Source organism: Strix aluco, chromosome 2 (assembly GCF_031877795.1).
Source record: "Strix aluco isolate bStrAlu1 chromosome 2, bStrAlu1.hap1, whole genome shotgun sequence".
NCBI classification, from domain to species: Eukaryota; Metazoa; Chordata; class Aves; order Strigiformes; family Strigidae; genus Strix; species Strix aluco.
In genome coordinates, this window is record NC_133932.1 from 53,190,984 (window position 1) to 53,216,861 (window position 25,878).

General features: G+C 43.7%; 1 protein-coding gene across 1 annotated transcript; it reads right to left on the bottom strand.

Moving 5' to 3' along the window:
* GRPR (gastrin releasing peptide receptor) lies at positions 1–25,878 on the bottom strand. Its single transcript, XM_074816889.1, has 3 exons — positions 25,460–25,878; positions 3,943–4,294; positions 1–393 (listed from the first exon to the last, which is right to left on the bottom strand). Exons 1-3 carry the CDS (start codon positions 25,876–25,878, stop codon positions 1–3), a joined length of 1,164 nt encoding a protein of 387 aa, XP_074672990.1.

Here is a 25,878-nt window from a genome sequence, read left to right on the forward strand (position 1 = left end):
TTAGACATAGCCTTCGTGACAGATGTGGTTGCCGTTGATAAGGCTGAAGGTGGCCAGGGAATGGTTGGTGCTCTTGAGGGAAGTCATTCGTGTCGTGCTCCTGGCCATGCTCTGGGACCGGATGAGGAGACGAGCTCTGCAGCAGAACAGCTGGTTGTTGAACTGTTTCCGAAAGCTCTTGCTGAGCAAGTAGAGAGCAAATGGGTTGACACAAGAGTTAGTGAATGCCAGGATCCGAGCGCAGAGGCTGGAAATGAAATGCAGCACTGAGGTGTCCACCTCTGAGTAGTGGTAGGACCGGTATAAATAGATGATGTGAGTGGGAAGCCAGCAGAAGGCAAAGAGGCACACAAAGACCAGTACTGTCCTGGCCAGGCGTTTACGGGATTCAATCTGGAAGAAGAATGAGAAATACAGATTAGCAGCTATTCCTAGCTCAGACCAGTAACTAACTATTTTTTCCAGTGCTGCAGCTCTGGAGCTAGTGCATGGCAGGCAGCATGGCCAGCGCAGGGCAACCTGGACCGCAGGTGAAGCCTTTTTGTCTCTCCTCAATCCCTTTCCCCTAAAAACAAATAATTCTGAAAATTTATTACATAAGGAAGTAGTCTTTCCTTTCCTGTTTAGAGATAAAATTCCAATGGCTTGTCACTCTGTAAAATCCCAGCTCAGGCAACAAAAGTGCAGACACCTGCATTAGTTATCCACCTATAATATATACAATCATATGTAATTTATATATATTAACTTATTATTATTACTAATATTATTATTAATTATGGGGTAGGGGTCTGGGATATTTCACAGATTCCAGAGGCAGGACCTTCTGCCTTGGGGCCATGTGGTATATGTACACAAAAGTGCTGCCAACAGCTCATGGCCCTTAGAGACCAAATGCAGCACTCAGAGGCTGAAGGAGCCAGAGAAACCGAGAGAGGAAATTCTGCACTTGGAGAAACACAGAGGCAGTGGTGAATTGGACCCATCCACTGAAAAAGCTGGGGCCACAAGAAGACAGATGTAGGTGGTGAATAGATAGATGACCACCTCTCTTAGCATAATTTGAGCTTTGTCAGGGAAAGGTGCTTTTACAGTGTCAGCTAGCACACAGTATAACCTTCATGCAGACAAGCCACTTGTTTTACTTACATGTACAGGCTTGGAGTCAACCCAAAGGTATTGCTCAACTGAGGGGAGCTGAGGTAAACTGTACCTTGTATTTTGTCCACCAGTGCTGCATACTAAGATAACAATGGCACTGAAAAACACATCTTTCTTCCTAATGAAGACAAGAGCCATGATGGAGGTCACCCAAAAGGAGAGGACAGAGTTGTCCAGAAAGACCTGCTGAAATAAACTGCTCCCTGGGAGAGGTTGCGCAGCCAGAAGTTTGCAGTCACAGAAAGTGTAACACTGCTGACTTCTTGGGGCTTCATAATGTTCTCCTTTCTGCTAATCCCTGCATCTCTTCCCAGGCACTCCTAGGGAATTTGTTGTCACCCACTCCCTGTATCTGAATGTGACCTGAATGGCCTGAAATTGTCCCCTGCCCTGCTGCCCTTGCTCCTGCAGCTGGGGTGCCTGGCCAGGCTCCTGGGATGCTTCCCCATCCTCACTCCCCTTCTGAGCTGCACAGGTAAATCGGAAACTAAGCAGCTCACACAGGCTGGTCTTAGGACAGCTGCAAGCAGGGAGTAGGCAAAAGAGACCCAACAAAACCATTCTGACTTTATTTTGTACCCCTTTAACGGCACCAACTCAAAATCAGCCATTGAGCTTCAGAAGGATTGACATGTACCAGATGATAATGTCTCCAGAGAGCAGGCTGAAAATTAAATCCTTTGAGAAAGGGTTCTCCTTGGCTAAACCATATATTCTTTTTAAATGTATCCTTAATTTGATATAGGGCTATTGAGGCCACATCTGCACTATAAAGAAAGGAAGCAACGCAATAAAGAAATCGATACCAGTTTTCTCAGATGGAGACCTATAGCTCCTGAATGCACTACAGGACAGGAATGATGGACTGATAGTGCTAGACTGCAGTCTGGCCTTTTGCTTTCTTTAGAGCTCTCTCCCCAAAACTAAAGGGGGAAAGGGCTGCTTTTACTACTCACTTTATCATCACTAATCAAAACAGTCATCGAATCAGCAGAAAAACTGCCTGCAGGGGAAAAGGATTTATGCACATTCAGAAGGGGAAAAGGAGGTTTTCAGGGATCGCACGTCATTTAATGGGAAAAAAACACAGCTTTCCAGCCTTGCTGTTTCACCTTAGCACCTGATGGATGTGTGAGATGATAGCGTTAGGTCAGCTTAAGGTGGAGATGTCAGCTGGGTGCAATTATATGGACATTTGTTCAGCTGAAGAATGGCTTGTGTCAGTTTAGCTTAGGTTGAAGCACACCTCAGTTGAAAGGAAGAGAGGTAAGGTAAATAAGCTAAATATATCAAGGTAAATAAATTATTTAGAAACAAGTTATCCTGCTGATACTTTCTTACTTGGACAACCTAAGGCTCAGATGCATTCAAATTTAAGCACTGACCTGAAATACCCAGTTGCTCATGCAGGATTTGGATTTCCTCCTGGAGATGACTCTTTTTCTCTCCAGTTGCTTACAAAAGGAGCAGTCAAGAGGAAACAGTCTCCAATTGAAAGGCTGGAGTTCATTTGGCCAAATCCTGGCTAAATCCCCTCACTTGGTTCAGGACTCGCACATTTTCAGCCACACATTTTCAGACAGAGCATGAAGCACTTGAAATACATGGGTCCCAGCTGAGCCAGCCCAACAGTGAGCTTTGTGGTGGGGTGGTTTGGGGAGTCTTATAAAAAAACACTCAAGAGTGACAGTAACAGAAGTAGCTCTGCTTTCAAGAGTACAAAGGAAAGATTAAAAGACTCTATTATTCTGGAGAAAATGGCCTATTTACATAAATCAAAGACTGTCTTATGGTGAAACCTGAGGTTACCAGCTACTGGACCAGAAGAAGATTGATCAGTCTGACTTACTAGAGGGCAAATAACGGGTGGACAGGCTATTCTGTCCAACACCACTCCTGCCTGGAGACAATAGAAGGAGAATTATAATGAGCAAAGGGAAGAAACCAGGACTCTACTTTTCTCTTGAGACTTCACATTGCGAAGATCACGCCATCCACAAGACATAAAACTTTGGTGCATCTATGGGGACCCCACACGGTCCTGCTCTGTCCTCCTTCCTGGGGACCCTGTGCCCACCACCATCCTCCTCTGGTCTGCACTCCCCCAGTCCCTCCCTAGCCTGTACTGATTTCTCAGCACAGCACAGCACCAGCAGAGGACAGCTGAGGCCACGGCGAGCGCAGAAGCCGTCGCCGCTCTCACAGAGCAGGTGCGCTCCTCCCGCCCTGACCGACCGACCGACTGGTAACCCTGGCCCTGGGGGGCCCTTGCAGAAGGGGCTTTCCTCACTCCCACTCCCTCATTGCTGTGTCCCATTTGCTTTTCAGTCCAGAGGACCAAATTACAGAGCTAGCATTTCCCTCTGTGTGAAGAGGGACTGTTTCGCAGAGCAAGGCTGTATCCAAGGTCCTCACTCTGACAAAGCAACTTTGAGAAGTTTTGATTTTCTGCTGTGTCACCCCTCAGCTTCAATCTCCAAACACCAACCCCAGCTCTGCCTCTTTCCCTGCCTCCTATTCAATACCTTCCCAGGCTTTGGCATGTGTTTGCATGGTAACCACCCTGCCAAAATCTCTGAACTTGGAAACAGGAGAAGATGTTTTAACTGTTTAGCACTGTGCCATGGCTTGTGTCAACCATTTTAATTTTTTTAGCTCACATAATCTATTAAAAATAGCACAACAGATGCAGTCTGTCCCAGTGTAAATTTCCCTGTATGCGCACTCTTTAGTCCCAGATTCACGGGGAATGTGGATTTTTGAAGAAAGTCAAGTCTCTACCTGTTTCCTCACATGCATGTTTCCTTCCACAGGGATGTTGTAAGCACTCCGGATCAAATTCTTAGCAATGAAATAATAATATACTGAAATGACAGATAGGGGAATGATATAAAAGATGAGAAATGATGCCATTGAGTGAATTTTGGGGTGCAGCCCATCTGAATGTGGGTAAGGGGCACAGCTGACGAAGGTTTTATTAGTCCCTTTGTCATGGAAAGGGTGCAGATCTGAAAACACTGCTTCAGGGATGGCAAGCAACATTGATACGATCCAGATTATAGCAGCTCTCACACAAATCTTCATCAGTGCATGGGATGCTTGGATCTCCATTGGCCTTACTATGGCTTTATACCTAAAAAATAAAAAAGAGAGAAATAATTTATTGACCTCAACACTCAGACATTTTATTCTTGCTCATTCTTTCCATTTAGAGAAAAAAAACCCAAACAAAATTCCTCTACTCAGGACTGAATTTTTTTCTGATGTTTTAAATTTCAATGTTTTCAATAGATTTCTCATTTTAAACCAGAGCCACCTGTCATGTGTCCATTCAGTTTCATGTGTATTGATTCTGAGTTCATTTAATTTGTAATCGACCCAACAAAGCATGGTGCTGCCTGACATTAATATGTATGTGTCCAAATAGCATTAAGATAGGAAGTGCAATCATAGACTTCTCTTCAAAAGCAGTTTGCACCCCTTTACAGAATAGTGTTGAAGGATCTGAATGGAGGTTTTGCCACACATTTCATTTTGAGCTGTGAGTACACTGGCCTCCTGCAAGCCAAATCTTATGTTTTCTCAAGCTACAAAGAGCATGTTCCTCATTTTAATTGCTGTTTGGTGGTGCAGCTGGCAATTAACAGTTGTCCATAACTCAATGCAGCCAGGCTAAGTAGCCAGAGCTGTTAACTGACTTTCTTGAGGAAAAAATACTATTGCTTGCTATGCTAGATATGTAGAATACTTCTTTTGATTTGCAATTTTGTCTTTCATCATTTCAGCCTTTCAGAAAATTGTATTTTAGAATCCAAGAAAATGAAAGAAGCAAACTTATTTGAACCTAATGTGTGCAATGAGAGGACCATAAAACAGAAGAGCTTCATACCTGCTGGAGCCCTGCTTTGGAAGGAGCATACACTCCAAGTAAATCATGATTCATATATGCATTTAAGGAACACAGTAGAAGAAAAAAAGATAATTAAGAAGGAATATCTACAGGCTTCATAAATTATTATTTAGGATCATTATCATAACAATTACAATCAGTTGGATGTTTTTTGTAGGATCTACCTCGAACTGCCCATGGCCCATTTGGTCCCTTGGTCACTGTCAGCTCCCTGGGGACTGACGGGTGCCTGGGTCCTATGCTGTCACAGCCCACTTTTGGCATGGCAGGGTTCATCCCCATAGGGCTGCTCTGGCATCTGTTTCTAAGTTCCTAGCAGGACCCCTGCTCTTTCAGTCAGCTGAATTGGGCACTGGGGTGGAAGCAGAGGTAGCAAGCATAACTCCCTGCCCGAGACCAGGCAGCACACAGCAGGGTCCAGCCACCTGGCAGCCCAAACCAGGGACACTTCATGTACGTGACTGATTCCCCACATACTATATATCCCATCCTAAAGCTCAGCATTCAGCATTAAGAGAAGAGTCTATCAGTCCTGCACTGTTTTAACTGGGTAATTCCCTTATTTGCAGGATAAACACACATTCAACTTCTAGTTATGAGCATTACCCTGTTCAGCATGCCTATCCTTTCTCTCTGTGTATGTATATATGTGTGTACATCTCTGTGTGCATATTTCATACACACATATATTTATACACATATATTTTAGACATATACATGTATATACATGTATACATAAGTACATACATACTTACATTTACATGTATTTGTATAGTTTTATAAAGACTCACTCTGGACATGACATCATTTGCAGATGTTTCTTCATGCAATCCCACAGGTGTCTTGTGCAGATAATTTTTTTCTTTAATGGACCGCAGACACCTTGCTCAATAGTCTTCTGTTTAACCACTTATTCTCCAAGATCTCCAGTTCCCTTTTATTACAGCTATACAGCTGCAACAGCCAGACACAGTATTTTTCAGGCTTGCTTAGCACCTCTTTAACTTGTATTATGAAGCTGGGAATTAAGTGATGTCATACTACAAAGCACAATCTTCCAGTGCAAGATCATCATCTCAGGTGAAGAAAATCACAGCAGCTAAACAAATATGATGTTACAACTATTGCAGTAATAAAATGGAAAAGCTAGGCAGATTACTACAACAATGTAGCTGAAATAGCTCAATTTATAGTCTGATTCACCAGTTATAGATTATTGATGGAAACACTAGCTAACTGAACATCTTCAGTAAACCTTAAGGAAGATAAATGCAAAGGGAAATTAATTACATATCAAGATATTAATAAATTTAGTTAATTCAAAGGTATTTCAGCAGGTGCTTATTGTATGCTTATCAACATGGCATGTTAGCATAATTATTTCAGGGATTTTCTTACATGATATAGCCAGCTGAGAAAATATTTTCCAGTATTACTTTCCAGTAACATGAATGCATTGAAGAATACAGAAAAAGAGAGACTCTGGGGTTTTTTTACTAACATTAATAGAATAGGGACAGTCAGAAAGTTAATTCATTTTATTAGTACATTTTAATTAAAGATGGTATTTTCAAACAGTATAATTTTGAAAGAATGTAATTAGAAATGGCTTGGAATGCTGTCACTGATTATTAGGCATTTAAAATTTGTTTTTTAAAGCCTGCTATAGCACATATAAAAGAAGATCTGAGAGATGGCTTGCTTGCAAGGGGCTCAGTGTAGACCCAAACCATGAGGTTGAAAGCACAAAAAGGTAAACCAGAAAAAAACCAAAGCTAGAAACAGGTTTTGAAAATGTAAGATGTAGGAACACGGGTAGATATTTGCTTAAGAGCCTGACAATTGAATCAAATTATTTTGATGACTATCTGCATGACTTCTTTGATAGTGGGCTAATTTATTCAGAAATCTTCAGTAATCTATGTTATACTCTGAGTCTTAATGCTTAATTGATCAGTATTGATCTGGTGGGAGTCTCCATTTCCAGTCACCTTGCCGATGTGTTGATGGGTCTCTCCCCAGCTTGTGCCTCAGCAGCTCTGCTCTCCCATGCCAGCTTGGGTTCGGGACAGCAGCTGCAAGGGCTGCTCTGTGTGTGCACAGAGGAGCACGCACGAGCGATCAGACCCCCACCCCTGGGCTGGGGCTTGGGCTCGGACACCACTGGAAGATTTGCATGTGACTGGTGCTCAGGGAGTGAAAAAGCTGCACCTTCTGGTTGGTTTCTGAGTGGGGTTCAGAAACTCCTTCATTCCTTTACTTTTTCACACCACTTTCCTGATAGGGTCAACCCTGGATTTTATGATTTATTTGACACTTCTTAAGAACTTCAGCAAGGTAGACTGGATTTGAGCAGCAGCTTGTCCTGTTTCTCATCATCTGTATTTCCAGCTTGTGTGTCAAATATTATTTCAAGCTTTCCACAGCTTTGTCCTCTGCAACTTCTTTTTCAAAGAGTTAGCCTGAGGCACATAACTTTCCCATATTTAACATCTGGCATTTGAATAACCCAATCCTCTTTGAAGGGGATGGTGATGAGCAACAAACAGGGGGAGCTTGAGGCCATGATGCAGCACGAGAACTATGACATAGTAGCTATAACAGAAACGTGGTGGGATGCCTTACATGACTGGAGTGCTGCAATCGATGGCTACAAGCTCTTCAGGAGGGATAGACAGGGAAGGAGAGGTGGTGGAGTGGCCCTGTATGTAAGAGAATGCTATGACAGCTCAGAAATCAAGTATAGTGATAACGGGGTTGAGAGTGTTTGGATTAGGTTAAGGGCCAATAAAGCAGATCTTGCTGTGGGAGTCTGCTATAGACCTCCCAACCAAAGCAGTGAGGTGGATGAGGCTTTCTATAGACAGTTGGGAGAAGTCTCGTGGTCACTTGCCGTTGTTCTTGTGGGGGACTTTAACCTCCTGGATATCTGCTGGGAATACAACACAGCAGAGATGGAACAAGCCAGGAGGTTCTTGGAATGTGTGGAGGATAACTTCCTCACACAGCTGGTGAGTGAGCCGACCAGGGGAGGTGCCCTCCTGGACCTGCTTCTTGTGAACAGGGAAGAGCTTGTGGCGGAAGTAAAGGTTGGAGGCTGTCTAGGGTGCAGTGATCATGAGATGATTGAGTTTTCAATCCTTCGAGAAACAAAAAAAGAGGGGTTAGTAAAACTGCCACCTTAGACTTCCGGAGAGCTAACTTCGACCTGTTCAAAAGACTGATTAACAAAATCCCTTGGGAGGCTGCATTGAAGGATATGGGAGTCCAGGAAGGCTGGACATACTTAGAATCATAGAATAGAATCATAGAATCATCTAGGTTGGAAAGGACCTTGAAGATCATCCAGTCCAACCATTAACCTAGCATTGGCAGTTTCCAACTATAGCATATCCCTCAGCGCTATGTCAGCCTGACTCTTAAACACCTCCAGGGATGGGGACTCCACCACCTCCCTGGGCAGCCCATTCCAACACCTAACAACCCGTTCTGTAAAGAAATACTTCCTAATATCTAGTCTAAACCTTCCCTGGCGCAATTTGAGGCCATTCCCTCTTGTCTTATCACTCATTACTTGGTTAAAGAGACTCATCCCCAGCTCTCTGCAACCTCCTTTCAGGTAGTTGTAGAGGGCGATGAGGTCTCCCCTCAGCCTCCTCTTCTCCAGACTAAACAACCCCAGTTCCCTCAGCCGCTCCTCGTACGACATGTGCTCCAGACCCTTCACCGGCTTAGTTGCCCTTCTTTGGACATGCTCGAGTAATTCAATGTCCTTTTTGTAGTGAGGGGCCCAAAACTGAACACAGTAATCAAGGTGCGGTCTTACCAGTGCTGAGTACAGGGGTAAGATCACTTCCCTGTCCCTGCTGGCCACGCTATTTCTGATACAGGCCAGAATGCCATTGGCCTTCTTGGCCACCTGGGCACACTGCTGGCTCATGTTCAGCTGGCTGTCAATCAGCTTCAAGAGAAGTCAATCTACTTGTCAAGAGAGAAGTCTTGAGGGCACAGGAGCAGGCTGTTCCCGTGTGCCGAAAAACAAGCAGGCGGGGAAGGAGACCGGCCTGGCTAAACAGGGACCTTTGGCTGGATCTCAAGAACAAAAGGAGAAGCTATTGCCTTTGGAAGAGGGGCCAGGTCTCTCATGAAGACTATAGAGATGTAGTGAAGTTATGCAGGGAGAGCATTAGGAGAGCCAAAGCACAACTAGAGCTCAACTTGGCTACAGCTGTTAAGGATAACAAAAATTGTTTCTATAAATTCGTTAACAGCAAAAGGAGAATTAGGGAAAATCTCCCTCCTTTGCTGGATGCAGAGGGAAACATGGTAACTAAGGATGAGGAGAAGGCTGAGGTGCTCAATGCCTACTTTGCCTCAGTCTTTAGCAGTGGAACTGGCTGTTCCTGGACACCCAGCCTCATGAGCTGGGAGATGGGGAGGGGAAGCAGAATGAGGTCAGCACAGTTGAAGAGGAGGTGGTCAGAGACCTGCTATACCACTTGGATGCACACAAGTCTGTGGGACTGGATGGGTTACACCCAAGGGTGCTGAAAGAGTTGGCAGATGTGCTCGCCAAGCCGCTTTCCACGATTTACCTGAAATCATGGCTAACTGGGGAGGGCCCATTGGACTGGAGGGTGGCAAATGTGACACCCATCTACAAGAAAGGCAGAAAGGACGATCCAGGAAACTATAGACCTGTCAGTCTGACCTCGGTGCCAGGGAAGGTCATGGAGCAGGTCATCTCGAGTGCCATTAAAAGTCATATAATGGACAATCAGATGATCAGTCCTAGTCAGCATGGGTTTATGAAAGGCAGGTCCTGCTTGACAAACCTGATCTCCTTCTACGACAGGGCGACCTGCTTATTGGATGAGGGAAAGGCTGTGGATGTAGTTTACCTTGACTTTAGCAAGGCCTTTGACACCATTTCCCACAGCATTCTTCTGGCGACACTGGCTGCTTGAGGCTTGGATGGGCACACACTTTGCTGGGTAAAAATCTGACTGGATGGCTGGGCCCAAAGAGTTGTGGTGAATGGAGTTAAATCTGGTTGGAGGCCGGTCACGAGTGGTGTCCCCCAGGGCTTGGTTTTGGGGCCACTCCTGTTTAACATCTTTATTGATGATCTAGACGAGGGGATCGAGTGCACCCGCAGTAAGTTTGCAGATGACACCAAGTTGGGTGGGAGTGTTGATCGGCTCGAGGGTAGGGAGGCTCTGCAGAGAGATCTGGACAGGCTGGAGCGATGGGCTAAGGCCAACTGTAGGAGTTTCAATAAGGCCAAATGCCGGGTGCTGCACTTGGACCACAACAACCCCCAGCAGCGCTACAGGCTTGGGGAGGAGTGGCTGGAGAGCTGCCAGTCAGAGAGGGACCTGGGGGTGTTGATTGACAGCCGGCTGAACAGGAGCCAGCAGTGTGCCCAGGAGGCCAAGAAGGCTAATTGTATCCTGGCTTGTATCAGCAATAGCGTGGCCAGCAGGGACAGGGAAGTGATCTTACCCCTGTACTCGGCACTGGTGAGGCCGCACCTCGATGACTGTGTTCAGTTTTGGGCCCCTCACTACAAAAAGGACATTGAATTACTCGAGCGTGTCCAAAGAAGGGCAACTAAGCCGGTGAAGGGTCTGGAGCACATGTCATATGAGGAGCGGCTGAGGGAACTGGGGTTGTTTAGTCTGGAGAAGAGGAGGCTGAGGGGAGACCTCATCGCCCTCTACAGCTACCTGAAAGGAGGTTGCAGAGAGCTGGGGATGAGTCTCTTTAACCAAGTAACAAGCGATAGGACAAGAGGGAATGGCCTCAAATTGCGCCAGGGAAGGTTTAGACTGGATATTAGGAAGTATTTCTTTACAGAACGGGTTGTTAGGCATTGGAATGAGCTGCCCAGGGAGGTGGTGGAGTCCCCATCCCTGGAGGTGTTTAAGAGTCAGGCTGACATAGCGCTGAGGGATATGGTGTAGTTGGGAACTGTCAGTGTGAGGTTAATGGTTGGACTGGATGATCTTCAAGGTCCCTTCCAACACAGACAATTCTGTGATTCTGTGATGAATATGCTTATACAGGTCAGTGAGGCCATGGACCTAGGTGGCCAGCCGAGTAAGTCCTCATGCAAAAATCTTACAACAGCATTATTTTTAACCCATTCAGTAGCACAGTCTCTGAGAGTACATGTCACATTGGATGCTCCGTTTGTCTGCAGTAGATGTAGGCATGGCTGTGGATTTATCACCTCTGCTGCTCTCACATTCAGTCTCTAATTGTTGTTTGATACCAATTTTTTTCAGCTGAACTCCTTTCCTGACTCACTTTTAAAGAAATCTTCAAAAAAGATTAAAAACCAGAGGTATGATTCATGCCCTACAACAAAGGCCAAAACTTAAAAAGAAAAATATGCCTTCTGAAGATTCAGTTGAATAAAAAATGTTACAGTCAAGAACTTGTGTCAACTCCAGTCTCTCTCCAGTTGTCAAATGGCTCAGATGAAAATGACTGGGTTGCCAATCTGATAGGAAATATGAAAGAGACACTGACCTTTACTACTGCTCAGTCCTTGCACTTCCTTGTTCCCACTGTGGTTGTGAAGCAGCAACCTGCCTCATGCACAGTAGCTACCAATGACCTTCTGGCCAGTGATCACTGGATGCCAGTGATCTCTATGTCTAGCTGTCTCATTCAAAGAAGCCTGCACAAAGAAATTACACATGGGGCTATCTTAAGTGCAATTAATATAATCACAGTTCATGAGGTACTGTGAGGATTCACCCTGTAGGGCAAACTTCACCAGCCACAGTGACTCCAGTGTTGTCCCTCTTCTCAAGGTCAGTCTCCAGACCTCTAAGCGGAGCCTGGTGAGAGGGTTGCTTCAATCCAGAATACCATAATTCAGTAACATATAACGCAGGATCACTTCTTAACCTAATCCCCAAAATTCATCGGGGATTGGTAGGAGCTCACAAAGTGTGTGCTTCTCCATTGAACCCTAGAAAATGTCTAATACATCTCTTAGGATCTCGTGCTCACTGAATAATTGTTTCTCACAACAGAAACTACTGAAATGACCATAAACCTCTAAAATGTGACACACACAAGGTTTTTCTGTGGTAAATACTTTTCCCACTGAGGTGAATATGCCAGGGAAACTGGAAAAGTGTGTCATTATCCTTGTGTTAATAATAATGTAACTAATGATAACACCACATAATGTACTCTAAAACTTTGACTGTGCAAACATTGGTTAATACCGTACACTTAACTCTAAAGCTGCAACTTCAAATATAAACACAGAAGTAGCTTTATCATGAAAAAGACAGTTACAGATACATTCTCCAAAGACACAGATCAAAATAAGGCCCCAAATGAATGTCAAAGTTTCCTAGATGCAGTTTCTCTGCTGGTGCAAAATATTATAGCCACCTTTGTGCTCCTCAGATGAGCCAAGAAAATACACACCAGCTGAGGTATAAACAGACTTTGCCCTCAAAACTATATTGCCTATATGTTCCTAAGCATAGAGATATGAAGGGTTGTAATTTTGTTCTCACACTGGAGAAAGGACCTTATTCTTAAGGCAGCAGCCCGAGCGCATCCCTCATGTTTTTTTACTGTCACCTTCATCTACTTATTTGTGCCTGCTACAACAGCCACAAAAATTAAATTAAAACAACTAAAGCATGGGAGGAAAATCAGATGCTTCCCCTGGATTTTAATTTAATTTAGCTCATATGTCTCACTGTCTGTTTGTTGGTTTTTTTTAGGGAGGTAACTTTATGTTGTGTGGGGAAGCTGGCATTGTAGGCAGCCTTAGCTTGCTTTCCTCTCTTATATTTGCTTTGTATTTATGTCTTTCCCCCTTCCCTTATGTCAGCAATTAAAACTAATATAGATGGCCCATACAACAGTCCTCGTCGTATATCTGGTAGCTACAGGTTGCAAAAAAAGAGACAGGTTTTTTAAATCTGAGAGATACCACCTTCTGCAGCCTCTTTACAAGTGGTAGGTCAGTTGATCTTAATTTCAACCAAAACAGTTTGTGTCCTCTGTAATATCTGCAGTTGCTGCCAGTGGCAATGGAAAGAAACATCACTCCCTCACGTCAGTGAAGGCAGCTGGTTACACAGGTAGGTGGCTGTCGGAGATGTTACTGGTGTCTGAATATGACAGCAAGGATTGTATAGCAACTATGTGTCAGCCACTGCATCGCTCTCATCTATTGAATCTGACTTAATAAGAGGCAGTAAGTTGCTTTCATAACTCTTTCTTCCTTTTTTCAGCAGTAGGAGTGTATCAAGAGAAAATGGCTGAAAGAGGCTATGCCACAAGCGTACTGCCATTTTTTAACACAGTCCTTCCAAGCATGCCTATATTCCTGCAGCTGAACCTCATGCTTGCAAGAAATATAAGAGAAAAAAAATCCTCCCCATCCTTCCTACAGGGAAATGGGACACTGCCCTTCCAAAATGAATTTGCAGGAGTACTTAAGTTTCAAGGAAAGTTTCCTCCAAATAGTATCATCTGTTACTATGTCTTACACTGTTTACAGAAAAAGATCCTGGGCCCTACTCCTGAATTTGTATAATGGTTTAAAAAAAGCAAGTGCATTAAAACATGTTCAAACAAAATTTCAGAAGGCTTGCCCACCTTTGCTTCATTACCAACCCTGTTGTTTAGACTGCATCAGGCTGGCAGAAAGATTTGCCATATTGTACTTTCTGTTTTTTCTCTGAAGTGAGAAATCTGCTTATAAACTTTTGAATCTGTTTAAACTGAGTTCTATTTTGAGATGTTGGGCTAATGTAAACCTGAAACTTAAATAAAATGCAGGGATTAGTTTGAATGGATTGATGTCTTACAAACATAGCCATGTAAATTGCTGTGAAGTGAAAACACTTGAGTTTTTTCCAGCTCTAGAAAATGAGCTCCTGAAATTCCCACAACTTCCTATTGTAATGATGAAAGAACTGCCTCTCCGTCAGCACATATTTCTTCTGTTCCCACCTGTAACTGAAAGAAGGAGAAAAGATGTGCAATTCACAGTTTCTTTGATCCTCAGTCATCTGTTCCCATTTGTAAGCTTAATGCACACACATTGATGGGGTCTTGGCCCATGAGTAGACTGAACGAAAATCTTCTCATTAAAAATTTTGTAATTATGTTCTACTAGTATCACATTATTGTTTTGTCCACATAATATGAAGCACTGGCTCAATTACCATGCAAAAAAGCCTCAAGCAATAGAGAAAAAGTTGATGCTATGCAAAAGCTGCATAAATTAAGCACATGGAGCCTTGTTGAGTGTGAAGCTCCACTTGGAAAGCAAAGAAAAAGTCTTACTAAATATCTGAAGAAATTTATGAGAAATGCAATGCCCCAAACTTTCTTTGTTGTTTCCACCATGAATGTTATGAATATTCATAACTGAAGACAATTCAATAAACCCACAAAATTGCTAGACTATCTAACCCATCCAACAATCTATTCTGGGTCTATCCGCTTTCTGCATACTTAGTTAAGATTATCATTATTATGCATGATTCTTGGGTGAACATCTGTTATTAAAATCTTTACTTTAGTAAATTGCGTATGGGCATGAAGACATATTTAATGGGCTAGTCTTACATACATTGGCAGGTACTGCCTACTTTCTCCCTCTTTTTAATAATTAACATTTAAATGAAAAGAAAAAGGAGGCATTGATGGAAGTGGCACAGTTGTCACTTTCTGAAGCGTGTGTTCAAATTTTGGTCTGTATACCTGCATGCTGCTACATCATCCTGTGATCTGGACAAATGGGAATTTCAGTCCGGGAATGACTAAGGTCATATTGAGACAGTGTGGTTTAGAGACCATTGAATTTTACAACATATTAGCGAAGGAGAGCTTAAATAGTAACCATTTGATAGTGAATGTGCTATCCATAATCATGACCATGGAGAGCATAAAATATTTCAGAAATAAACTAACTTACATATGGAAAACAATGGATGTAAAGGTTACTGCAGGAAATAGTGGGAGTCCCATGGACGATGCTTTCCTTATTAGAAAAGACCCACTTTGCACCCGCAGTATTTATTGCCTGTAGGTGATCTTCAGCCAAGTCTCTGAATGAAACCCTGGCCCCAAGTCAAAGATTTCAATGGGACCAGCCTCACAGTTTGTCGCAGTCCTTGCAAACGGATGTGAGACCTGCGCTCTGAAGGAGGGGTGGGACCCATTCCTTTAAAAACATCCTTTGACTTCAAAACCAGTGCGTTCCCCCCCCCCCAGCCAATGCCCCAGCTCCTCAGCACCTGCTAATCACTGTGCACATCTCTACATGCTCAGTACAGTCAGAGGGATGTGCCTGCTCATGCCGCATGGCACTAGATCACGTGCTGGTGGAGCAGCTTGCTGGTGCCGGCATTGCAATGTGGTGTGTGTCTGTAGCAACGCTGGGAGAGCTGGCATTGGCACCTGGGCCAACAGGTATGGGAAGGAGCAAGGCCCTGTGATGCTTTCCATCCAAGGCTTTGCTGTCTCAGCCCAAGACTCCAGGGTGGTCAGTGGCATGGGAGCAGGGGCTCTGCGTGCCTGAGGACTGAACTCTTATCAGAGCAACTAAAGCTGGGGTCTCAGATATGGACCCCTCATCTCATTAGAGAATCAGCCTTATTTCTCCTGAAAGTACCACCTTTCATGCATAAAACCAGCATCACTGGGTAACCTACACACATGACATAATTGCTGGATCACTCACAGACCCAGTCATAGAAATTCATTGGAGTTTCTAAAAATGGTAGTTTCTCAACCCAAAAAGTCCTGTCTGTGACGTGCAATAAATCAATATTGTACCTTGTTCTGACAGAAAAAGAAGAGTTCATCACAGACTTAAAAATTAGCAGTTTCTTAAGCTATAGTAGCCACGGTGTTCTTATCTTAATTTTGTGGAAAGAGAATAAAAAGATAGATACAGATATAGATCTAGATCTAGATACACACACACACACACACACACATATATATGGTACTTCAGAGCAGCAGGTTTCCTAAAGTTAAAAGCAGCTTTCAGATCAACTGACTGGAAATATAAATGTAAAGGGAGCATTGCTAACTATACATTAGTAGTTGATTCCCAGTCTCCCCCCTTGTCTCCCCCACCTTGTCCTGAAAAAATGGTGCAGGGCAAAAAGCTGCCCTGAACGAGAGAAAATGAGGAGTCATGCTAAAACCTCAAAGAAGTAATTTAAAAAATCAATATACAACAGATGGGAAAAAAAGCAAAAGTAAATGACAGCAAATATCAGAGTTTAAAATTGTCGGTGACTGATAAGGGAAGCCGGAGGAGCCAACAAATTATCAAAGGTCGCTGTGTAACAGAAAAATGTGCATTTTTAAATACATCAGGAACAAAAAAAATCATTAAGGTATACACGTAAATGGTGAAAATATAAACAATGATGAGACAAGGTGAAAAGCAATGACTAGATATATGTCTTCAAGACCAAATGTGGAGGAGGTATCTATACCATGCGTGCAGTGCTACAGACGTAGCAGAAAACTTGTCAGCTGTATTAAAGAAGATTGAGCCAATATCTGCTAACATAAACCACTTTTACACCAGCAGGCCTGAATAGTATACACCTAGGAGTATTAAAGGAACCAGCTGGGGAACAACTGGTGTTAATTTTTTTACAAATCTTGAAAAGTGGAGAAATTCTGCAGAAGTGGAAAACTGGCTCCAAAGTTGTGAAGTTCAGAAAGCTGGAAGGTGTGACCAAGGAAACTGCAAGTATTTGGGTTGCCCAAGGCCAGCTGTAGAAAGAATAATGGAGAGGTTAATCCTACTAACAGACGATAATTAATGTAAGTCTGTCTTGTTTAATGCATGGCAGATTTAGTATTCTTTTTTATATTATCACGACATTATAGGTGATGTAAAAAGGGTGTGGGCCATGCTGGCGTATAAGGGAGGCTCAGCCTGCATGGGCATGTTGGCATGGGTGACCATGCATGTAGATATGCATACATGTGTGCCAGGACACATGTGGTCCTCCCTCCCGTATTCACGCCCATGAAATCCCTGCCCTCTCCCATGGCACAAGGGTTAAAATGAACAGTCCTGGACTGGGAGTTGGGGCCATTCCAGGTGGGGACCCTGAGCCCCATGGCCTCCCCAGCAGGTCCTCAAATATGCCTGTAAAAGGTAGCAGTGTATGGAGCCATTTCTAGTCTGGGTCCTGGGAACCTGCTCTAGCCGCGGTGTTATTTATTGCGTTTATCAGCTGCCTTGAGCAGGCTATAAAACTTTTGCTGGGAAAGTTTGCAGATGACACAGTGGCTGACCAGACTGTAAAAGTATTGTAGAGTCATTGGGATAAATGGCCACAGTCTAACAGAAGCCATTTTAACTCAGCCAGGTATAAAATCATATATCTAGGACCCAAGTGAGCAGATTATGCCAAAAAATCAGCAATCTTTCAAGGAAAGAGGAGCCCAAGAGAAGACATTAGAGCATCTCTTCTGCACGTGACAAAATGAGGTATCCTGTGCCATTCTCACCGTGTCATGGCTTTAGTGTAATGAGTACCTGAGCTAGCTAGTATAAAGCTAAGTCAGTTATATGATGCTGAAGTCCTTTCTGTGGTTTCAGTAAACATACGTGTCACAAGAGACAATCACCTCCATATCAACTTTCAGCTGCATGTTGGGGCTGAACAATCTAGCACTATCATTGACTGCTCTTATCATAGAATCCCAGAATGCTTTGGGTGGAGGGGATCTTTAAAGGTCATCTAGTTCAACCTCCCTGCAATGAACAGGGATGCCTTCCGCTAGACCAGGTTGCTCAAAGCCTTGTCCAACCTAGCTTCAAACACTTCCAGTGATGGGGCATCCACAAATTCTCTGGGCAACCTGTTCCACTGTCTCACCACCCTCATTGTAAAAACTTTCTTCTTTATGTCCAACCTAAACCTACCCTCTTTCAGTTTAAAACCATTGACCCTCATCCTGTCACTACAGGCCTCGGCATAAAGTTCCTCTCTGTCTTTCTTCTAAGCCCCTTCAGGTTTTGAAAGGCCACAGAAAGGTCTCCCTGGAGCCTTCCCTTCTCCAGGTTGAACCCCAACTCTCTCAGCCTTTCAGTTATGCTCTTAGTTTATTATTACATTATTATGATTTACTTATTTATTCATTTATTATTAGATTATTAATATTAATAATAATAATTATTGGATTATTATGCAGTGGCTAGAGGTCAGACGAATTTCAATTTGAAATGTGACTTAAGTTCTAAGCAGTGAGGATAACAGGATGCTGGATACATGAGGGACACAGGGTGATATGTGCACCTTTAGTCCGAATACTCAGAAAGTTGCTTTGTGTCACCGAAAAGATCTGTTTTAATCCAAATCCTATGAGATATTCAGCAGCTTCTGTGCACAGGTGCAGGCAAGAAATACTGCTGAACTGGATGACTAGTGCAGTTGGTGCTAGTCTAGCATCTGCATCTCTGGTTCTCCCAGGTCATTCGACCGTCTGTGTCTAAATCTCATGCTTCAGGGCTGTCTGCAGGTGTGAAGAAACAGTTCTTCCTCTCAGGGTGCCGTGGTACTGTTTTCTGTCCTGCCTTCCCACAGAGCTTCAGAGATGCTGTAGCCAGAGGGCAGGCAAGGACAGGATGGGCAGAGCTCTCCTGTCGATGCTCCATAGTATTCTGCAGTCTGGTTAAACTGATCACTAGCCTGGCACCAGGAGGGTGGCTTTCTGCAAGGGACTCCAGCTTTCTATCTTTCTCTACAGCACAGCAATTGTCTTGTTGCTTGGATGCCTTCTGGTGCCTCAGCATTGCAAGGAGCCCAGGCCTGCCCCAGGGCACAGGCTGGTCTTCTGGACACCAAGATCCCCTGCTCCACCTGAGGTCATACGAAACAGGCAGTGTGTGGGGGAATTGAAGAGCCCGCTATGGGCAGGAGCTGAGACAGGATCTCATGGCCCATGGTGTCCTACATGGTATGGGGTGAGGTGGGCATGTGGGTGCAGAACTGGTGAGAAGGTGAGGGGACTCCACAAGGCTAGCAGTGGAGCCTCTTTTCAAAATAAAAGGAAAACAGGTTATTGAAAGAGCTGTCTGTGAGCAAAGCAGCTACTGAATGTTTCACTGCATATACAGGACAGTCTTCTCCTTTTTCACCTCAACTCCCTTCTACTTTTGTCAGCCAGGCTGTTGTCCACATCTGAACAACAAGTAGTAATACATGAACCAATGGGACTGCCGTGAGCTTGCCTGCCTGCAGTGATGGTGATGCCCCAGCCCACTGCCTTCTGTCTGACACACAGCCAGCAAATTCTTTGCAGCCAGTTGCTCTCCTTATTAACGGTGTGTACAGCGCCTTGTACCACGAGACCATGACAACTGATCAGGGTTTTTAGGTTTTACTGAAATGTAAACAATAGGTAATCCAACTTTTCTTCCTTTTGATTGCTTAAATATTGACAGTCTCCAGCACATTAGCACTGACTCTAACCTTGGATTTGCACACCAGTCCCACTGATATAAATGGGAGCTCTTATGTTCCTGATTATAGAAGTGCATCTATTGTGTTTTCGCCATCTGTTCCTGATAATCAAGATATTCAGAAAGTTTGTGCTGTTTGATCTGTTTCTCTTGGTGCAGATGGATGCAGGGCTGAGGAAATGAGAGCTAAAACCAAGGGTGCTAAGAGTGTTTATATTATATTGACACAGTGGCCAGCAACACAGGATCTAAGACTCTGTACATTGGCTGAAGAGATACGTGTATCTCTCACTGTACATACTCTGTGCCATCAGCACAGGAAGACCAGCGGCACGGACACTGTGCTAGCAGCAAGGGTTGAGGAAGGGCTGCCCAGTGCTTCAGTGGGAGGGAAGGCTTTGGGCTGGAGTTCAGAGCTCCTCCGATTTTCTTCCCTGGCTTGGAAGGACCAATGTTCTGGTTGAGGTCATGTCAGTGAATCCAAAACATATGCAAGGGGGTATCACTCTGCCAACTCGCATCAACTGAATTAGAGGCTTTCTCCACCACCCTCTCAAAACCTTCCCGAGGCTGCGCAGTAAATCACAGCACAAGTAAATTTTTCCAAAATACCGCTTTAGTGACCTGAAGAGATTTCATGAATGCTGTGACTAGACTGCCCAGAATAAATTCATAACCACTATGGACCTGACACTTTACAACTGATGGTATTAAAAAAATAGTGTCACTCTGTAAATCAACTAAATGGAAATCTGGTTTGGCTTTCCATAGGGTGGCACGCTTCCTTCAATCCTCTTGTGGAGACATAATCGAGTGATTGTAAAATAAAACAAATGCACTGACATGTGGATATTACACCTCCTCTGGTATTGTACGTAATAGTAATAGTAGGGGCTGGAGACATCCAAATCACAGAGGAGTCCACTAAACAAAGATTTTTGCATATATAAAAGTATCTTTCTAGAAATTCTGGATTTGTTTCTTTCCTTTCACCACTGTTTTTCTGGGAGAGTGTTGTTTGAAGTTTTTATTTCTTAGATAAACAAACTGTCATATGATTTCAGAGGAACATCAGAAGTTGTGGCTGTGACCCACTCCAAGGGACCCAGCACAGCTGGAAGCACTGCAGCATCCCTGCACACATCCTGGCACCCAAGCACTAAGGTCAACATTTCCAAAGCTAATGTCCTCTTTTCAGGTCTCCCATATGACTGCAATTCCTGCTGTCCGCAGCTGATCTTACCAAGGTAAGCCACCTAACCTCACGCACAGTGTCACCCCATGTGTCTCACTACACTGTCACTCCCTTCCACCACAGGCCAGCAGGCAGCTATGACTGGTAGGCATTGCTGCGGTTTTCCAGTGCTAAAATCCAGATAATCCAAGGTGTTTAAAGTGAAGATGCTGCTTGTAAACTCCAATTACGCTTCACACTTACTCTGCTGTGTGCTTGTAAAAACAGCATTACTTCAGGAAGGTTTCACTGCATGAGCACCAAGGCATTTCGATTTTTTACTATGTCAGCAAAACAGTGGGGAAGCATGATCAGTGCTTGACAGCTTGGGTAATTTAAATGCAAATGTATAAACCCTGTCAATCATGGGAGAAACAGTCAATTAAATAAAGACATCTCCCATGACAAGGGCAATTAAATGGGCTGCTTCTCCTCCTACTGTGCAAAGATTTTCCTTAATTTCCTGTCACTGGCTGAGCTAGCCTTGGCTTTTCTGCCTGAGCCAGTGGCCCAGGTGCCACCGCTCTCACAGGCACCTCTATACCCCTTCCCTTGCACCCAGGAGGAGGAGGGCAAGCCAGCCGATGAACCCAAACTCCCTCTTTGCTGGGATTTGCTGAGCAGTAACTGAAGAAATCCGCTGCCTCGACAGAGCGGAGCAGCAGAGCAGGCAGATGTCCTTCCCCTGCCAACCCCATTTACAGTCCTAAACGACACAAACACGCATACACACGCATCGACTGCTTGTTTCCCTGCTCTTGTATACTCAGCCCTGGTGCCTTATCACTCATGGAGGGTGACTGTAAGCACACCACAGGCCTTAACGCTTTCCTGGCTGCTCTGCATATTTGCCAAGCTCACAGGAAAACAGGTCTCACCCACAGCTCCCACTGCTCCTGCCAATGCAGCTAGATAGATGCAAGCACCCTGCAGCCAGTGGAGTATTCCCACAGAAAATACACTTCTAATATTGTTAACTCTTTTTTGCCCTTTCTTGCACACTCTCTCAAAGAATCTACCTTTAGCCTGATGTGATCTCATGACTGTACACAGAGCCAGCCTAAGCACCTGGGGATCCCTCAGCTCTGCCCTACCTAACCAAATCTGTGTCTGCACCCAGAGCACCTTGAAGGCTGGGAGGCTCTCACTGCAGGAAAAGCTGAGACCAGCGGTTTGTCCCTCTGTTTCTCCTTGAAAAAAGTTTGCAAGTGAGCAGTTGGTTCTATGGACAACCACTAGGCCTTGGCAGGTCAAACCACTGAGCAGCTTTAGGTGCTCTGTGTTGGAGACTGGCACTTAGCTGAGTGTTTGCAGTCACCAGCAGATGATAGATTCAGTATTCTTAACCCTGCCTAACACATGGGAAAGTGGAAATGGAAAGAATAAAAGTATTCTTCAGGAAGTTATACGCTTGTGCCCATGATGTGGGCTGTGCCATCTATTAAAACTGTGCCCCTTGATTTCAGAAGGTCATCCAAAGCAACCAAGATGATTTGTACAATTGTAGTAACATGCAGCATACGTACTGCTCTGTCATGTACTGTATCTGCCCATCACACCTACCCACTGCCTTTCATATTGTTTCAATGGTCACATCTTTGGAAATGACCCTGTTATATCACACTCTTTAGACAGCAGATTTCTGACTCCTGCAATGCCAGGTCTCTCTAGGCATCACCACAATACCTTTGGTAACGTCAGCAGTTGTTCCTACTTGCTTTTGTCAATGGAAGGACACTGGAATTGAGGGAGTTTTATTATTATTTTTTGCAGGAGATGAACTATAGACAAAGGGTCTGTGGTGCACTGACAAATCTTCCTTTCCTTGGAGACAGTGCCATGTGGTGCTTTTCACAGCAGATGGTTTAGGAGGTTTTTTTCTCTCCCATGTTTATGGCTTTGATTCATGAGAACAGAGACATTCACATGCCTCATGTGAGCATCTCAGGTAGGGTTCACATCACTGAACATTAGCCATCTCAAATATGGGCATCTAATCTGTGCTAAGCAGCAAGGCTTTCTCTACATCCAAGGAGGCAGATAGGTATCCTGACATGGTGATCTATCCTGTCTCCTCTGGAGGCATCTCTTTCCATGGACTACGGGGCACCTTGCTGACTATCCTGGAGTGGCTCCTTACCTCAGACAGCAAAAGCCAAGAGAGATGAGCTTGGTTTTTGCTGTCTGAGTGGTGTTACCTGCTGGATTCCTGAGTCCTTGTGTTACCCTGGTCTCACCACCATGACTCTGTCTTCTGCAAGTGTTTCCTGCAGGGCTGAGCTGCTGCTCATCCTTCATGCAATGCCACATCTGACCTCGGAAAGGGTTGTCTATGGAACCACCCCAGGTACCGGGCTCAGCATCTCCCTGCCCCAGGGGCCGCAGAAGGGTGTTGGGCTGCCAGTCCCTTCACAGACCCAGGCAGGCATCACTATGCTGGTCACAGTCAACTTGCATCTTGGAAGTTTTCCCTGTACCTTTTATTTTCCTAATGATTCTGACATGATTGATACTGGGGCCTAGAGTTCAGAGTGACAGTTTTAAGGAAATGAAAATAGACTAATAGGCTATGACCTGACAAAATCTTTGAGCTGACTGTATTATTTTGTAACAAAATTATCCCAGCACTGCTGTTAATATACCAAAACAGAAACTTCAGCAAGCATAATAGATAAGGGTCATTTGTGGTTCAATGCACAGGATTTAAGATTCATAGATCTAATAAAGCTAAAAGTTTTGTTACTATCTTCTTCTGCATTGGACAGAGGTGCATTAGAAGAGGGTAAAATGATCCCTTGGAAATGGGAACAAAGTCTTCTCCCACATGCATGCTTGTCTCCCTTATTGCCAAGTGGCACTGAGAAGTGTGATAATGTTTGATCACCGGTGCAGTGTGATGGTTAACAGGATCCAGATAAAGCTGAAGTTCAGTATTTAAAGTCACCAAACCTCAAGCTTGCCACAGCTGCTGTTTTCTGTTCTGTTTGTTCACTTCAGGCAAAAAACGCTATTGATGAGCTGCTCAGTAAAAGCATTTGTAACGTTTACTTTATGTGGCACGTGATCAGATAGCAATGAATCTATCCAACGTAATAGTCTTTATGATGCATTTTTCTTTTCCTGACACTCCTTAAAGCAACTTACATTACAGCTTTGGAAAGATGAGTTTCCTGGAGAGGTACTCATTTTTTCCCTAACATTTTCTTCAGAGCAAGTGGTGGGGATCCAGCCACCACGTGAAACTCAGGAGTAAAAGTGTAGGTGATCCTTTACCAGGGGATTGGTGCGGTTTTCCTATTTTCCCAACACTTTTAGAGCAAATTGCTTGAAGACTTTTGTCTACACATAGGCCTGTTTGTCATCTACTATTGGGGCAGACAGTGCTATTTTTATATGTACACCAACATGGAGGAGTTAATAAACATACTGACAATTTTGTCTCTGAAACACTATGGAGTCATCTGCTTTCATTGAGAACACATACTGTATATTGAAATATGTGTATAAACTACCTTGAAAACTGAACAAAAATAGTCTGATGTTTTGAAGTAGGTTGGGAGGGGAGACACAGAGTGGCGTGCAAGGGACTACATAAAGCAAACCTAGTTCCATTTCCTTGTGACCAAGAAATACAATCCCCAGGTCTTTTTTGAGCAAAACAAAACTGAAATAATTTTTCTCATTGGAAATCTTAATACTTCTGTGAGATTTTATAAATTTAGCATGGTGGTAATGTATTCTTTAATCTGTTTCTGAAGCATCCAAACTAGAAACAAAATATCCTGGCTTCTCTGATGCACATAGGAGTTTCTGTAGAAGCCAACAGTCTATAAATACTTAAAACCATTCCAGAAAGGTAGGCTTCATCCTTCCAAATAACATCCAAATTAAAATGTCTTTTGAATTTAAATCTGAATGCTCCGAGACAGTTTTCCAAAGCCTCACAGAAATCTAAAATAGAGCTGGCTTATTAGAAGCATGTAATTTGTTAAAAGCAAACTTGTTTTCACATATTTTAAAATAGCATCGCTATTACATGTTATTTTTACCAAGCATTATTGGAAGACAAAGTTTCTGAACCAACAGCACAGATCAGTTTTGATTGGATAAGGGGCAAATGGTTTGATCAAGAGAAATATACTGGCTGTAGCAAACCGAGATTCCTGGCTTCAGGCATCCTCATTTGAATATTTGGAACATATTTCATGAAATATTGCTTCACATGTAATTAGCCTTAAGGAAGCAAGCCACTAGAAAGAATTGATTCTAACTGCACTTTAAATTGCTGCTCCAGTGCCTTCACACTCCTTGCAATACGGATCAATGATCTTTTCGGCAAATATGAACATGCTATCTTTTAACAGAGCTTCATTAATGGCATTTTCTCTCTCTGATCTTTAGTTTGATCTTGTTTTTCTTTTAATTAAGCTAGACTATTAGCTAAGCTGCACAAACATTTAGTTTAGCCTAGAAAAAGTTCAGTGTGCATCCTCCTCATGTAGCGTGCTCAAAATCACCAGAAATTAAGTGAAATTGCGCTTTTTCCCTCATTAGGTTAAAAATATACTTGTTACGTGAAAATATGCATTTGTAATCATGAATTTTATGGAGTCATAATTATGCAGACTTCTTTTCAAGGCTACAGTAGCCAGCTTACCTGTCAGCTGAGAGAGCAGTGAGAGTAAAGACTGACACCCCTACAGAGGTGAGCTGTATGAAGGGGATAAGTTTGCATCCAGTTCTGCCAAACAGCCACTCATCAGCAAGGTACCTGCTGGCATCCACGGGCACACAAGTCACTAAAAGCAGCAGGTCTCCCAGAGCCAAACTGGAGATGAACAAATTAGGGACATTTCTCATGGATTTCACAGTACAGAAGATCTTAATCAAAGTGATATTGCCAATAAGGCCTATCAAGATGATGATCCCATAGACTGTGGGGATGGCATAGAGGAACGCTGGGTAGAACCAGTTGTCACTGAGGAGGGAGAGGTTTGCACTCTGGTTGACAGAGATGTTGTAGAGAATGAAGTTATCTGTTTCTAAGTCTAGCAGAAGGCACTCTCCAGATGCCAT

Coding starts and splice junctions, on each gene's coding strand:
- GRPR (XM_074816889.1), bottom strand. CDS start 25,878: ATGGCATCTGGAGAGTGCCTTCTGCTAGACTTAGAAACAGATAACTTC. Junction 4,295..25,459: donor ACTGCTCTCTCAGCTGACAG/GTAAGCTGGCTA, acceptor TTTATTTTTTAG/GTATAAAGCCATAGTAAGGC. Junction 394..3,942: donor ACATGCATGTGAGGAAACAG/GTAGAGACTTGA, acceptor TTCTTCTTCCAG/ATTGAATCCCGTAAACGCCT.